Consider the following 14,913-nt stretch of genomic DNA (forward strand, 5'->3'; position numbering starts at 1 on the left):
TACCTCGGAAGTAAAGAATTACATGCACACACAAGAATACAAATTACAAACACGATTCTGACTGTATCCGTCATCAAGACTAGCTCATGATTACTCATGAACCATTTACAAAGCAAATACGATTTTTAATTAGTAGTTAGGATTACTTTCGTAGTCTTTATAGAACGTAATATATACTGACGAGTGGTTTTAACTAAAATGAAGTTTGATAGTCTTAATTAATTAGTCACAATTTCATGGTATGCGTAGTAAATCAAACAAAACTTGGGAATCTTATTCATAAAAGTGATAAAAATATCTAAAATCAAGTCCATATACATTGTCCTCGCTTGTCTTTGAAATTGAATCTTGTTCAGAAATGAGTAGTTTAGGTGGGTTTATAATTTTGAACTTAAATGTATGATTTGTTCGAAATATAAAACTTACACAACTCACAAATTTAAAATTCATATGATTTTATTTTCATTAGTTAATTTTTGAGTGAATTATAGATGAAAATTTGAAACTTTTAACGAAAGTAACCTTAAATGTTTTTTTTTTCATTATAAAAAGAAAGAGAAATTAATGAAAAGAGATATTTTATTTTATTTACAGTTACTCCCCAAAACTTTGTAAAAATTAAGAAAAGCCCCAAACAAACAGAAACGTCCACGTAAGAGTGGTTTGGATCACTAGACTCGCGAATCGGCATCTTCATCGATCAATATGCGCGACACATCATCTCTTCGTCATGATTTGTGTCCTGAAAAGTTCAAACCTTTTTGGCAAATCAGACAAAACCCAACAATTCATTAAACAATGACCAAAACTTGTAATTTTCTCAGCCTCAGATCTAATCCTCTGCCTCCGGTTCTCTCCTCCGCCGGAAATTCCCGTTTCCTTCGAGCTTCCTCTGCTCTCAATCTCCTGACGACTGCTTCGAAACCTTTCCACCGTTGGATCCGCGCTTCTTCACGATCACGTCGCCGGTTAGTTCTCGGTGGTTTTGGCGGTGCTTCGTTGTGGATGAACAACAACATGTCCGGTAGTTTTGGCGGTAAATCTTTCATTGCTTCCGCGAGGCAGACGAATCCTTCTCCCGTCGAACAGGTCTTTACTCCCTTTAGCTTCAGTTAGGGTTTTGATTCTATAGCTAAATTGTTCAAATTTTGTAGCTTTAGGGGTTTGGGTTTATCAGTGACACTGGGAATTTAGAAATCGACATGTGGTTTAGTTGTTCAAAGTTTATAGCTTTATGAAATTCGAACCCATTTGTTTGGTTTTAGGCGTTGAATAAGGTGGATTGGCCCGAGACTTTCCCATTCAAAGAAGAAGATTTCCAACGATACGATGAGTAAGAAGAGATTACAATTCCAAGCTTGTGTTATAGTCTTACTTACTCTGTTTTGTTTTCTGTGAGGCATGCGTGAGTTTTGGTTTTGAGACATACTAAGATCTTGTTGACTTGTGTAATAAACTTGTCCTAAGGTCGTCTGATTCAACGTTCTATGAAGCTCCAAGGTTTGTGACACATATTGATGATCCAGCCATAGCTGCATTGACAAAGTATTACTCAAAGGTTTTGCCTCAGAGCGATACTCCTGGAGTGAGCATACTTGATATGTGTAGCAGTTGGGTATGTATAAATTGCAAATCCATTCTTGTGTGTGTTATGTTAAAAAGTTTTTTTTATTGAGAATTCTCTGAAGTTAGATTGTTGGCTGTTATGATGTTACATAGGTCAGTCATTATCCAGCTGGATATAAGCAAGAGCGAATAGTTGGAATGGGTTTGAACGAAGAAGAGCTTAAGCGCAATCCGGTAAAGAAGATTCAATATTACGTATTTACTCTCTTTCAGAGAAGAGATGGATCATCATATGATCTTAGGATCTAACACTCTCTTTCAGGTGCTCACCGAGTATATAGTCCAAGACTTAAATCTCAATCCTAAGCTGCCTTTTGAAGACAATTCTTTCCAAGTTATTACCAATGTGGTAAGACCAAACTTTCCTTTTTTATCTCTAAAACTTGCACTTCTTCATTTGTATCTCAAGTTCTTACGAATTTGTATGTTTCTTGGTATTTAAACAGGTAAGTGTGGATTATCTTACAAAGCCACTTGAAGTTTTCAGGGAAATGAACAGAATCCTCAAGCCCGGGGGACTAGCTCTAATGAGGTTCTCTTTTAACATAAACCTGTCAAGTCTTGTGACACAGTAATATTATACATATCCTGCATGGTTTCAACCAGCTCACTTTCCTCTTATCTTTTTTTGCAGCTTTTCAAACCGTTGCTTCTTTACTAAAGCAATCTCGATATGGACATCAACTGGTGATGCAGATCATGCTCTCATTGTCGGATCATACTTCCACTACGCCGGAGGATTCGAATCTCCACAGGTATTTCTGATTATTTCATCAACACATCTTCTATTAGAATCCCTCTTAAGAGTTTTTTTTTTACTCTTGCTGATGATGAACTCGTTCCAACCTGTGATCAATCCAGGCCGTTGATATATCTCCAAATCCAGGGCGTTCAGATCCTATGTACGTTGTTTACTCTAGAAAATTCCCCATGGCTTAAAAAAATGGAGATCCAGACGCTTAATGTATACACATAATCTGTAGACTCACAACTGTGATTGAAACCGAGGAAACTAATCTTCATTTAAGACAACTTCGAAATTCTGGTTTATATGTATATAGAATGTGCCATCTCTCAAGATGTTGGAAACTTGGAATACAAACCACCTTTGTTCGAAAAACGTCTGGACATTTTTAACTAACATGAAAATGAAGATACTATACGTACTGACTACTAATGAGTACAGTATAGACTGTATAGTAGCTATACGTACTGACTACCTTTTTTTAATAAGTAATAACACTTTCCAGCATCATGCATGACAAGATTAATTAGGATGAAAATATCAAAACAACCCACTAATCAAAACCACACATTATATATATATTCACCTTGAATTTTTGGTTTTATTCTATATTAAGTTCAACTCTTGTAAAATTAGAAGATAATTTTACTGTTCCTCAATTGTCCACTTTGTAAAAGTATGTCAGTGGGTCAAATGACCACATTCTTCTCTACTTTGATATATTTTCAAATGGGACTTTTTTATATATATTGTCAAACATATATGTGTGCAGTGACTATACAATATATGTGTGCATTTTGCAGTGACTAGCTAGCTATATATACAACATATATCCGACTCTTTTGATATGGTGTGTATCTTTGCAGACACAGCATGGGCTGTCATTGCAGCCGAACTGATAAGTTCCGCACGGTATCATAGTGGAGTTGACCGAAAATTGGTGATTTACTCCGCTCAATATTTGATAGACTGTCCCCTGATGAAAAGAGTCCGGGCAAACAAAAATTCGAGCAAGTGTTGCAACACTGTCAGTGTAGTAGACGGCATAAAGTATGCAAGGCAGCACAAGATACCAAGAGAAATAGATTGGGCATGTAGGAGTTGTTGCAACACAGCACCTGAGGTTTCACGTTTTCCCGTGATAAGAGATGTGGATCATATGAGTATGAGTCTTTCTAAAGCATTGATCTGCCTAAAATATCATATCTGTGGCAGCAAAATTGCACGTGTTCAGTCCAGAGGATACAGATGCTAATGATGTAAGTGGGTTTGAGCTTACGTAATCTTGTATCGTGTGAACTAGCTAAGTCCTAAGATATCTTAGAAATAATTATCTAAGTTTAATCTTTCAACCTTATTTTTTTGAAGGAAATTTACCGTGGGCCAAAATATATGAGCTCTGTATACAAGGGTCAAGGGAGTACATGATGTGATGGTTTGTGGTACAAAAATAGTGGAAGAGGAGTTGGTTGCTGTCGTTAAAGTCGCTTGGTCATCAGAAGTTTATTATCTTAAATGTCTCACAGGACATTATGATAATCCAAGCGTCACGAAAGATAGGTCGTGGTTGTGCTGTCCTTCGCCACAAGGATTTGGCACACCCTACCCATTATGATTGTTAGTTTTCTAAAAAAATTCAATCTATATTAAACCATCCAAATGTTTCTAATTAAGAGCTAGCTACCGACAATTGAGTTATATTAGTGTTGTTATAGACGTAAATACCATATATTTTTTATTATCCACATTACTATTCAAAACCATCAGATTTCAAATGTTACCAATTATTAAGATTTAAGAGTTAAGGTAAGTTAAATGTTACTAATAGGAATAGCAAAAATTAATGTGCTATAACTATAAATATACCTTGATTGAGGTGTGATCAAAAGTAAAAGCTTTGGTGTTTAGTTTTGAGTTATTTTCTAAATCATGATAAAGAGAGTTAAATCTTTATAAAAAGCTTTGCAAAACTTCAGTATCATTATATTTCAAAGCAAAAAATAGACAAAATATAAATAAACATATAAAAAAAAAGCTAACTACAAGCAAAACATAAGAAAAAAAAAAAGCTAAGTACAAGCAAAACAATTATATGTTCCGTAAGCTAAATAAGGTTAACGTCCAGGCCGAACTTTGAAATCTGATTCCAGGTGTTTAATTTTGTAATTTAATTAGAGGTTTTTCAAGAAAATGAAACTTAAAGAAAAGTTTATAATCACGTCTATTAATTCAGTAGGGTCTCAACCATGTGGGTTTGATCCTAAGATGCCATGAATTATTACTGGGTGTGTAGCCAACTAGGCCACACAAATAATTCAACTATAAACCAAAATTTAATTTATATACAGTAATTATTCTGCATATTGGTTAAATCAACCTTCCTTAACCAGACTGTTGAACAATTGAAAGGACCGTATCTACCGTGGGATCAGCCCGGTCTATAAACAATTGATGCCGCTACATTTGGAACTGTCTCCCATTCACCACAGCGACCAAAGAGAGCCACAAAAACAAATATCCAAAACCTTTACCATCATACTGCTCCCAGATGCTCCTCAGCACGAGCTAAACCAACAGCATTTGCAATATAACATTTTGTCTGATTAATCAAAGAAATTCTAATAAGCTCAAATCTCAAACAAACTATCACACTTTGACCAGGTTTCATCAATTCCAACTTGTTCAACTAATTTAAACATTCGGTTTCGGTCCCGTAACGAGAGCAAATCATCTCATAGCATCCAATATAATAAAGAGAAGTTGCAATACTAAGCAACATATAAAATAAGTGAGTGTGTGATACTAGGATTTTTGTGTGTCTCCTAGCAGATTCAATTAACCTTATGCAGTTGTAATACTTAAGGTGTCAATCCAATTGAGAATCTTTACTATCACTCAAGATACAATCAAGAAACCACAAGTCAAGCCAATTCAAAGAGAGTGTTTTTATCTAACAATCCTAGAACGGTCAAAATGCAAAACGGAAACGAGTCACAGAACTAGAAACGAGAATGCATGACGAGAAACTAAAATGAATGAAAACGGAGACAAGTCTAAGCATGAACTAAAAAGCAAGAAATGAAACAGTCTCAGGAATGTAATAAAAATCAGAAAGAAAGAAGTCCTAAGGATGGGAGTAATTGATGTCGGTGGAGTATCCTAGTCTATAGAGTGCTTAACATGCCACAAGCAAACAATACCTAAACAATGAACATCTCTTCTTAGCTAATCCAATCTCTAGACAAAAGCTACTCAAACTCAACCACTTCCAAACCTAGCTCTCGCTAGAGAAACATGATCAAGCATGGCATGAAAAACAAGTTCATTCACGTCAACAAACATCCTAGACAACTAATCTCTTAGGCTAGGAACGTAAGTCTCTGGCACTAGTTGGTCAGACATTTCATCGAACACCTTTTGGGTGCAGAAATATCTAAAACCTAGTTCCAATTGATCAGATAGAAACTAGCATTTCTAACTCTAGTCCAAAAGGGAATCATACAATCAAAGCTCAAACACTCTACATCTTAAGATCCTCCACCTAATCTATCCCATCCTTAAGAACTACCACACTACTCAGATCCGAAAATCATCATCAAGGATGCAAACACAGAAAACATTGAAACAAGCATTATTAGGTAGATAAAAATAAGATGAACAACTTTGTAGAAGGAATCAAATGCAAAATCTGAAGAAATCTCGAAGATATCAGAATACAAGTCTCATAACGTATTTTGTGGCTAGGTTAAAAACCTTCTGGGAAAGAAAACAATACGAGATAAAGGATTCGATGTCTCAGCAAAGACTTAACAAAATGCATATATAGTAGTCTAACATGGAAAGCCCTAAAACTTAAAACGACAAGGTAAAGCGTCGGTTTGGTAATCTCCTGAAGCGTGTGAAACCAAACGTATTTCTTCCCGACATGTGCGATCGAGTCTGTGCGCGTCGAATGGAATGCAATGTCATCATGGCTCGGACGGACGGCTAAAGAGCGTGGCGGGGGAGCATGGCTCGATCAGACAAGCTGGAGTGCGTGGCGGGGGAGAGTGGCTCGATCAGACAAGCTGGAGTGGGTGGCGGGGGAGAGTGGCTCGATCAGACAAGCTGGAGTGTGTGGCGGGGGAGAGTGGCTCGATCAGACAAGCTGGAGTGCGTGGCGGGGGAGAGTGGCTCGAGCGTGGTGTATACACATCCACTAAAATGATGATAACTCTTGAACTACACCTCTGATTGGCTTGAAATAAACGGCGTTGGAAAGATAACTCAATTCCCAACAACTTTGATGAAGACGTAAAAAGCTGAATCCCTCGACTGGTGGCTGGAATGGTGGCTCGAGTGGTGGCTCGAGTGGTGGCTCGAGCGTGGATGTTGGAGCGTGGCTTGAGCGTTGATGTTGGAGCGTGGCTCGAGCATGGATGTTGGAGCATGGCTCGAGCTTTGATGACATCCATTCCAGGCATGATGGATCGAGTGGGAGGCTGGTGCTTTTTCCTGGGAGCGCGTCCAAGTCGCATGTCGGTCGAGTCACATGACGTCCATTCCGGGCATGCTTGGTCGAGCCGTATGTCTCAACCTCCATTCAGTTCCAACAGTTTGGACATCTCCTAAACACCTGAAATAACTCCAATATGCAAGATGTATGCAAGACCAATGCAAAGATTACCTAGATATGCATATTATGCAAAAGAGACTAAAAACAATGCAAAACAATGGGTTAAGAGACCAAAATAAATAACAAATGCATGATGAAAGAGTGTAATATATATATATATATATATATATATATATCAGTGAGGTTTGGGAAAATAACAAAAGTGATATGAGATTTGAGTGTTTTTACTATTAGTTATAAACTTTGTATTATGTGTAATTTGTAAATAAATATAAATGTGTTTTATTTAGTTGGCTTATATATTTGTGGTTAATTTATTAATTGTGTGTTTACAAAATATCAATTATATTTTAACCCAATATTAAACCGATTAAATTCCCAACATTTCGTATCAAAGCGAAGTCGATCCGACCAACACCAACTCTAATATTTATTATTTAGTTGTTATTTGGAAGCTTTTAGTAAAATCATGGCAAATTTTACTACCTCTATTGAGAAGCTCAGTAAAAACAATTATGGTCATGAAGTTTATTTGCTCTATCTGTTACGAATTGGAAGGAATGGATGTGTGACATGTGTCATGTGCAGGGCCGGTCCTGAAAATTTAGGGGCCGAAGTAATAAAAACTTTTTTTTGGGGTTAATTGTAAAAGGTTTTGAAATTTACTTTTTGTGTTTTTTCAAGACATATACCTAAACGTCGCCGTTTTAAGTAGACACATACATGCAATAGTGTTAACCAAGCAAATCTGATCACGTGGCACCGCTTTCCCGCGCTTTCATGAGACAGACAATTCGTTTTTAGACTTCTCTCGGCTACGGTTTTGGTTTGGGAGAGGGAAAGAACGGAAGAAGATGGAGGAGTGGATTCCGCTGTTCGACATTTTCTTAAATAGTTCCTCGCCGGAAACTGAGGCTTCGCTGTGGCTAGACCAGGCTTCTTCTTCCTCCACCTCCTCTGCCGCGGCGCCGCCCATCAACCGGAGCTCGTTTGTTTCGTTGCTTAAGCAACAATGCGATCATCAGAATTCATCTCCGGTGACGAAGAAGTAATACCCAGATTTTCGATTCGGACTTCTGTTTTGTTTTCTCTATGTTTGGGTTGCTGATGGAAATTGTTTTTTTTTTGTGCTGTTAGGGTTCTTTTCATTGAGACATTACCTAACATGGTTCAGTCAAAGATTCTATCTTTCCTTCTTTCCGAGTATCAGAGGTTTCGCGTTAGTGATTTGGTTTGGCTGGCTAGAGAAATTTTAGCCAGTAAAGCTGCTGATTTCTGGGTTCAGAGAGATGCACAGAACCTGCTCGACAAAATTCCTAAACCAAAGTTTGATTGGATATCTCATCTAGATTTGGCTTCTGCTGATGACGATAGCTTTAGGGAGGAATTTGACTCTGTACCTGATTGGCTCACTCAGAAAGCTGCTTCTACTGGTACAATTCTTCCATGGCTTCCTGTATCATTCGATGATGTAGTAGATTCAGAAATGCTGGTTGTTGATTCTTGGAATGGAGAGGAGGTGAGTCTCATCGGAGAGGATATGGAAGAAGATCATCGAGAAGTTGTTGATAACATTGATCATACCATGAATGTTGGGTTACAAGCTGATGATCATGAATTGGCGGCGAATCTTAGAGCTCAGGTTACTAGCTCTGAGTCTACTACTGAAGTTTTAACCTTGTGTGATGAAATTCGAAAACTTTGCTTGGAGAAGGGTAAGGATTCTTTTAGAGTTTTGGCGTTGATTGAACCTTGGAATGCAGATGATGAGACTGCTGCAGTTTTACTTTCGAATTTGCATAGTGGAATTAAGGAAGATGAGCTTGGTTGGCCAAGCCAGGTTCTATGTTCGATCGTGCTTCCCAAGTTTTTGTCTCTTGAGACATCCGCCTCTCGTGTGTTAATGTCTGCAACAATCGAGTTTTGCAAGATCCACCAAAGAGCAGCTGAGTATGCGTTGGTGTTCCCTTTGATACTCAGGAAAAGAGGGATAAACAACTTCATCTGTGAGGTGATTTCAAGGGTTTTGAAAGAATGCTTGCACTTGGGTCATACATCTGGTTTTTGCCAGAAGTTACTTTGTGAAAGAACAGAAGAGAGGAGGTTTCTGTTCCTTCCCTGCCACCGAGATCTTATATCTGAAGATCTAACATGGAATGAATCTCTGTTTATCCTTTTCCAGAACGTCTTGCTCCACGACGTCTCTTTAACCCAAGATTCTGTTGATTGTCTTGTTTCCAAGGTTCAGGAGTTGGCGGCAAGGTATTCCAAATCTCTAAAATTTGGGAACTTCTTGCTACATTTTATTGCCAAATGTGCTCCGATGCTACAGGCTCATAAGTATCAGCTGGTCGAAGCTGTTAAGTGCACTAACAGTCTAGTCACAAAATCTATCTTGTCGAAACTCAACGCCCTGTAGCTCCTATATCATAGTCTGTTTTTTGGCATACACCTTTCTTCTGTGGTGATATGAGCATTCATACGGAAAGAGGATGTAGGACTGTGTAGTTCTCAAGAGCTTGAAGGTGTTAAGGCTTATCTCAGTCGAGATGAGCTCTAGAGTAACATTTTCTTTGTGTTGGAACAACATGGTGACAGGTATGAACAAAACACATGGATATCATTCTACTGATTACCTAACAAAGCTGAATCTGTATGATCTGGACATGTTTGTGAGGGAATACACAAGAATACAAGACCTAATGAAAGGAGAATTTGATGGGTAATTCATAGCAATTAAAATCCAGATAACCCCTAGATAATCCATGGTCTGACATCTTGAGACTTTGTCGGGATCTGGTTGGAACCTCGGATAATCATGAAACAAGAACTTTGAAGCTGGAGATAAAAATAGCATCAGAAGCAAGATTTTAGAATATGGCTATTGACAGTCTACTTCATGTATCGCCCCTATCAGTCTACAGAGGAACGATTCAAGATTCACAACTCAAGTTCAGTTCACTTATCCTGCAACGAAAAGGCGAGAAATGATGTCATCAAACAAGATCTGCTGTGTATAGATATGTATGGAGGGGCAAGAAGAATGAAACGAATTTAAGATCACCATTTGACATGAGAATGAAATCTAGACTAGCCACGAAGAGAAAACTGTAAATTTTTAACTTCACTCTCGGATTATGTAAGTAGATACATCTTCAATGTGCTGTAATAATGATGCCAAAGTGACCAACACAAATGACATTTCCTTTCACTATTTTTGTATGGGTCTTTGTTCAAGGAAAAGTGAATTTAAGCATGTTATGTGCCAACACAATGATGAAAAGACTTGGCCGAAGCTGTATATCAGACTTTGATGATATCGTCTGAACACTTGGCTGAAAATGCAGTCTGAAGTGAGTGTGTTTGTTAATACGTTCCTCTTTGGACTGTCAATAGCCATATTCAGTTTCTCTAAAGATGAGCTGATCTAATGCTTGGCTTAAAAGCGAAATTAATGATACATAGATTTAGTCTTAAAGAAATTAATACAAGGCTGCAGCGGTTTAATACAAAAAAAAAAAAAAAAAAAAACAATAACTTGATAAGGTATTGTTATGAGTAGATTACCAAATAAATAGATCACAAACACACCAAATAAATAGATAAAAGGCAGAGGATAATCTGTAACATCTTAGACTACTACCGTGTGTACAGACCAAATTTAGTCAATAGAGCAGGTCGACAAGTCCCCAACCGGAAACTTAACTTCAAGACAAAGGTGTGCCGGATGCCCATCTGTGGTTCTTCTTGCCACCGCTCGGTGTTCTTCAGTCAGACCACAGTCCCTGAAATTAATATAGAAGACTACATTCCCGGCCTTGAGCATTTCCTTTGGCTCCATGGCTTCATGAGTTTGTACAACGACCTTTTTGATCTCCAGAGGCGTAGCAAACTTGAGCTTTTTCTGGGAGAAAAGTTAGGGCATAAAATAATAAATTTTGTACACATATAACCAAAACGCAGAGGGAATGTGAAACACCAAAAACAAAGAAAGAAAGGGCTCACCCAGCCATTTTCCCACAGCGTATAAAATGCGTAGTCAGCATACATATTAAGCCAATCATATTCGCGAATGTCTGAGTCTTGAAGCTGTGAAAGACAAATATCACAAGATTTGAGTGAGAAAAAAAGAAGCTAAAACAGCCTAGCTACCTGAAGAGAGTGAGAATAACAAATAATACTAAGAAACTAATTATGGTCTCGCTCACCTCGTACAAATGAGGATGTTGCTTATCACTAGATTGCACCAAAGCATCATCCTGAAGCCAATTCAGACCACCTTTGTAGAAATCATGAATTGCTTCAGAATCCCAAGGACAACCCTCGACCTCGGCCTTAGAACCTTTGTAAACATGATGAAAGAGTATTTAGAAAATGCAGTCAAATCAAACCACAAATAAACAAAGTAATTATTCATAAGCATTGGGGAGGGGGGGGGGGGGGGTTGATTCCAATCCACATACAGAAAAGAAAGTGAAAAAAAGAAACGAACCGTGAGTATCGGGTTTAAGCCTACAAAGTTCAGCCTCTATTTTGAAATCTTCGTTGTTGCGCCACGAAGTTTGCGTAACACACGTTTGGAAAACAAAAGACGAATTGCTGGATGGATCAATAACGTCAGCAGTTATAAAGTAAGTCGTCAATCCGGTGAACATAACATTATATTTCTCTACCCGCAACAACCCAAAGTTTGAGCCCTGCACAAAATTGATCAGAGATAAACTAATTAGATCATTGAAGTAAAGTGAACACAGAAACCATAACTAAAAACTAAGTCATTCATTCATCAAAACTAGTAGAAGACGAAAAGGCAGGGATATTTGTTTGTTTTTACCTTGTGAAAATTGAAACAATGAAGTCCGACCCTAGTACAAATGCCAAGCTCACCCTCATGATGATCATGAAATTTATAAGGAACAACGAACCATTTGGTATACATACGTTAAGATCAAATCCCTGCAGCACCATTAAAGATGAATAAAGGAGGAGTTTGTATGTTATTAAAAAGACACACACACACAAAAAAAAAAAAAAAAAAAAAGGGAATGTTACGATACGTACATCGGATTCTTGAATTTGACGATCATACTCTGCTTCCAGAACCGGATCAACATCCTCATCTGAATCTGGTTCTGGTGCTGGTGCTGGTGGTGGGACGTCGGATCCTTTTTTAACAGGAACATACCTTCCTTCTTCCAAAACATAATAGGTCCGGCTGGTTTCTTCGACCGACTTACCTACGTCCGGCGGGGTGATTTCTGCGACCTTTCGCTTGCGCGGTGGACGTGGTTCATTCGTCGCCATGCCCTAGCCTTATTAAAAACATAATGAAATAAATTAGGGTTTATTTGCATATTATTACATTTTGGAAACTAATATATTTACTATTCAAAATTGGAAAAATATGTGTTGTGTAATAGAGAATGTGTGAGATATAAGAGATTGTGGGACGAGAAGATTACCAAAAGGGGTATGTGCGTGGATGAGAAATCTTTTTTCCTTCAATCATAATTATTGAAATAATTGTTAATATAATCTTTTTTTAGAAATTTTCTTGGATACAAAAAAAATCTATATTTTTCTTTACAATTTGATATGATTTTATTTAATAATTTTCAAATATATTTTGTATCCGTACACCTTATTTAGTGTACAAATGGTTATACATATTGTTAAAAGTACAAACACGCATTATTAAGTGTACATATGTAATTTGTATAAAACCATTATGATACAAATATCTGAAACCCTAAGAATTAAACAAATTACACAAAGTATATTTGTACACTTACTAATATGTACAGACATCTGTACACTTAATAATGTGTACATATACAAAATTTATAAAAAATATTTAACATTATCAAATAAAATCATGAAACAAAATGCATATCAAATTATAAAGAAAAAAACATAGATTTTTATACATCTTTAAAACTTTAGAAAACAAATTTAATTAGTCAGCATTTTTGTTTTTAAAATTGTAGAGAGCATATATTAAAAAAAAAAAAACAAACATTCAGTGGCATGTGTTGTAAATATGAAATGTTGATGAGGGTTGAAAGGTCCTGTGAACAATAAAAAACAGTAGAAAATGTGGAATTTGCTAATTATAAATAGTGATTGTACTACTTTTATAATTATGATTTAGAAACTGTCTATTTTGCCAAATAACTCAATAAATTAAACATAATGCCCTAGCCATGCCCCGTCGCCGGTTTTCGATTGTAGTTGATATAATGAAATTGAGGTCATAGATGAAAAGAAGTTTATAAAATATAAATGGGTCTATACCCTAAAACTAAATGTGTCAACCCAAACCTAAAAAAAAAAATCTACATTCTTAAAAATTAATTTTTTGTGTTTATGGTAATTTTGGAAAAAAAAAACTTTATGGTATTATTGAAAAAAAACTAAAATGTGTTATTTTTGAAAAAAAAACATTTTTAGTGGTATTTAAATGAATTTCTCTTAAAGAAACCCTAAAAACTAGCACAAGTGTCGAATAGTTACAAACGGCTTTTCTATTTGGCGATTGTTGTGGTGGGATTTCGCAACGGCCCCATCTCCGTCTTCATCGGTGGTGGTCCTCCCCAGATTCCTTCTCATCCACGGTAGACTATGTTCATGTCATTTTTATTTTCGTTTCTGTAGTGGGTCACCAAAACTTTGTATAAAATAAAATTTAACATGTGTTATTGCACGAATACTTATCTAGAATTATTAACAATATAAAACTTATAAAATAGATGTTTTTCAAACCATCAATATTTAACATATGATTTTATTGCATAATGTTTTAGCAAAAAAAAAAATAAAAACAATCACATAAATTATATTTTATATAAAAAAATACAATATAAATAAAAGGAATTTCAATCCGTGCTCTAGCACCGGTCCTAATCTAGTTACATATGATATCTCTAGTTATCTATTTCACCGGTGGTTTCTGTACAACCTGAGTGTATATTGGATATATATCTCAGTCTCTAGCTCTATTCCTTGGTTATACTAGGCATTTGAGCTTTTGGGGAATTTTTGTTTATGTACTCTTCTGCTGCCTCAGGCTTTCATGTGAGTCTCTACTAGAATCATCCAAAAAAAAAAAATTAGTACCTTCAGTACTGTATTAAAACGACGTAGGTTGGTAAAAATCTTGGATTATTTGAACCACAGAGCTGTTGATTTGGCATGACTTGGAATGAGAGTATCTTGTGTTATCAATTGGTAATGATTGATGATTGGTTGTCCTTCATTGTTGATTTGTTTGAGATATGATATACTGTATGTCTCAATATTAGTTTACTCGTTCCATTTTTTCCTTTCTCTTAGAATTAAATTTAGAAAGTCTCTTACATATGAATATTATATACTGTATGATGAAACTGTTGTTTTCATCTTTGTGATAGGAAAGTCCATAAATTGGACATACCATTTATGTTTGTGAATTAATGATATCCTCTTTCCTTTTAGTTGTATTTCGGCTACATAAATGTAAAATGCAGATTCAACTAATTAATCATTATGTATGTATGAAATCACCCCGCCGGACGTAAGTAAGTCGGTGGTCAAGTGTTATAACACCTCCACCGCGCAAGCGCAAGGTCGCAGAAATGTTATAACACCGGTTTGACGTTTTTAGGTAGTTAAATGTCAAACCGGCTCCGTGGTAGCTAATTATTAACTACCTAAAAACGTGTACCTCGGTGGTCAAGTGTTATAAAGGCTTTCTTTTTTAAGGAACAACATGGTGACAGGTATGAATAAAACACATGGATGTATATCATTCTACTGATTACGTAAATAAAAAGCTGAATCTGTATGATCCGGGCATGCTTTGTGAGGGGAAAACACACACAAGAATACAAGACCTAACGAAAAGGAGAATTTTGATGGGTGGGCTCAGACTCATAGCAATAAAAACCCG

At 36.5% G+C, this 14,913-nt stretch overlaps 2 protein-coding genes, 1 long non-coding RNA gene and 1 pseudogene across 4 annotated transcripts; 3 read left to right on the forward strand and 1 right to left on the reverse strand.

Annotated features, from left to right (window-relative positions):
• Nucleotides 1–641: 641 nt before the first annotated feature.
• On the forward strand, nucleotides 642–2,746 carry LOC104721908 (uncharacterized). Its single transcript, XM_010439983.3, has 8 exons — nucleotides 642–1,089; nucleotides 1,266–1,333; nucleotides 1,468–1,615; nucleotides 1,720–1,800; nucleotides 1,889–1,975; nucleotides 2,073–2,158; nucleotides 2,261–2,381; nucleotides 2,488–2,746. The coding sequence occupies exons 1-8, from the start codon at nucleotides 799–801 to the stop codon at nucleotides 2,563–2,565; spliced, it is 960 nt and encodes a 319-aa protein (XP_010438285.2). The 5' UTR covers nucleotides 642–798; the 3' UTR covers nucleotides 2,566–2,746.
• Nucleotides 2,747–3,237: 491 nt separating this feature from the next.
• Nucleotides 3,238–4,131, forward strand: LOC147933659 (uncharacterized). Its single transcript, XR_015572527.1, has 2 exons — nucleotides 3,238–3,630; nucleotides 3,740–4,131. It is a non-coding gene; the product is annotated as an uncharacterized LOC147933659 (long non-coding RNA).
• Nucleotides 4,132–7,756: 3,625 nt separating this feature from the next.
• LOC104721909 (uncharacterized) lies at nucleotides 7,757–10,242 on the forward strand. The gene is made up of 2 exons (XM_010439984.3): nucleotides 7,757–8,034; nucleotides 8,124–10,242. Exons 1-2 carry the CDS (start codon nucleotides 7,841–7,843, stop codon nucleotides 9,403–9,405), a joined length of 1,476 nt encoding a protein of 491 aa, XP_010438286.2. The 5' UTR covers nucleotides 7,757–7,840; the 3' UTR covers nucleotides 9,406–10,242.
• Nucleotides 10,243–10,647: 405 nt separating this feature from the next.
• On the reverse strand, nucleotides 10,648–12,333 carry LOC104727679 (UPF0725 protein At4g29550-like; annotated as a pseudogene). The gene is made up of 6 exons (XR_015572528.1): nucleotides 12,048–12,333; nucleotides 11,821–11,942; nucleotides 11,479–11,683; nucleotides 11,195–11,328; nucleotides 10,992–11,075; nucleotides 10,648–10,890 (listed from the first exon to the last, which is right to left on the reverse strand). The product of XR_015572528.1 is annotated as a UPF0725 protein At4g29550-like (transcript).
• Nucleotides 12,334–14,913: the final 2,580 nt, after the last annotated feature.

Source organism: Camelina sativa, chromosome 11, assembly GCF_030686135.1.
Source record: "Camelina sativa cultivar CO46 ecotype springtype chromosome 11, ASM3068613v1".
Classification (NCBI taxonomy): Eukaryota; Viridiplantae; Streptophyta; class Magnoliopsida; order Brassicales; family Brassicaceae; genus Camelina; species Camelina sativa.

Coding starts and splice junctions, on each gene's coding strand:
- LOC104721908 (XM_010439983.3), top strand. CDS start 799: ATGACCAAAACTTGTAATTTTCTCAGCCTCAGATCTAATCCTCTGCCT. Junction 1,334..1,467: donor GATTTCCAACGATACGATGA/GTAAGAAGAGAT, acceptor ACTTGTCCTAAG/GTCGTCTGATTCAACGTTCT. Junction 2,382..2,487: donor GAGGATTCGAATCTCCACAG/GTATTTCTGATT, acceptor TGATCAATCCAG/GCCGTTGATATATCTCCAAA.
- LOC104721909 (XM_010439984.3), top strand. CDS start 7,841: ATGGAGGAGTGGATTCCGCTGTTCGACATTTTCTTAAATAGTTCCTCG. Junction 8,035..8,123: donor TCATCTCCGGTGACGAAGAA/GTAATACCCAGA, acceptor TTGTGCTGTTAG/GGTTCTTTTCATTGAGACAT.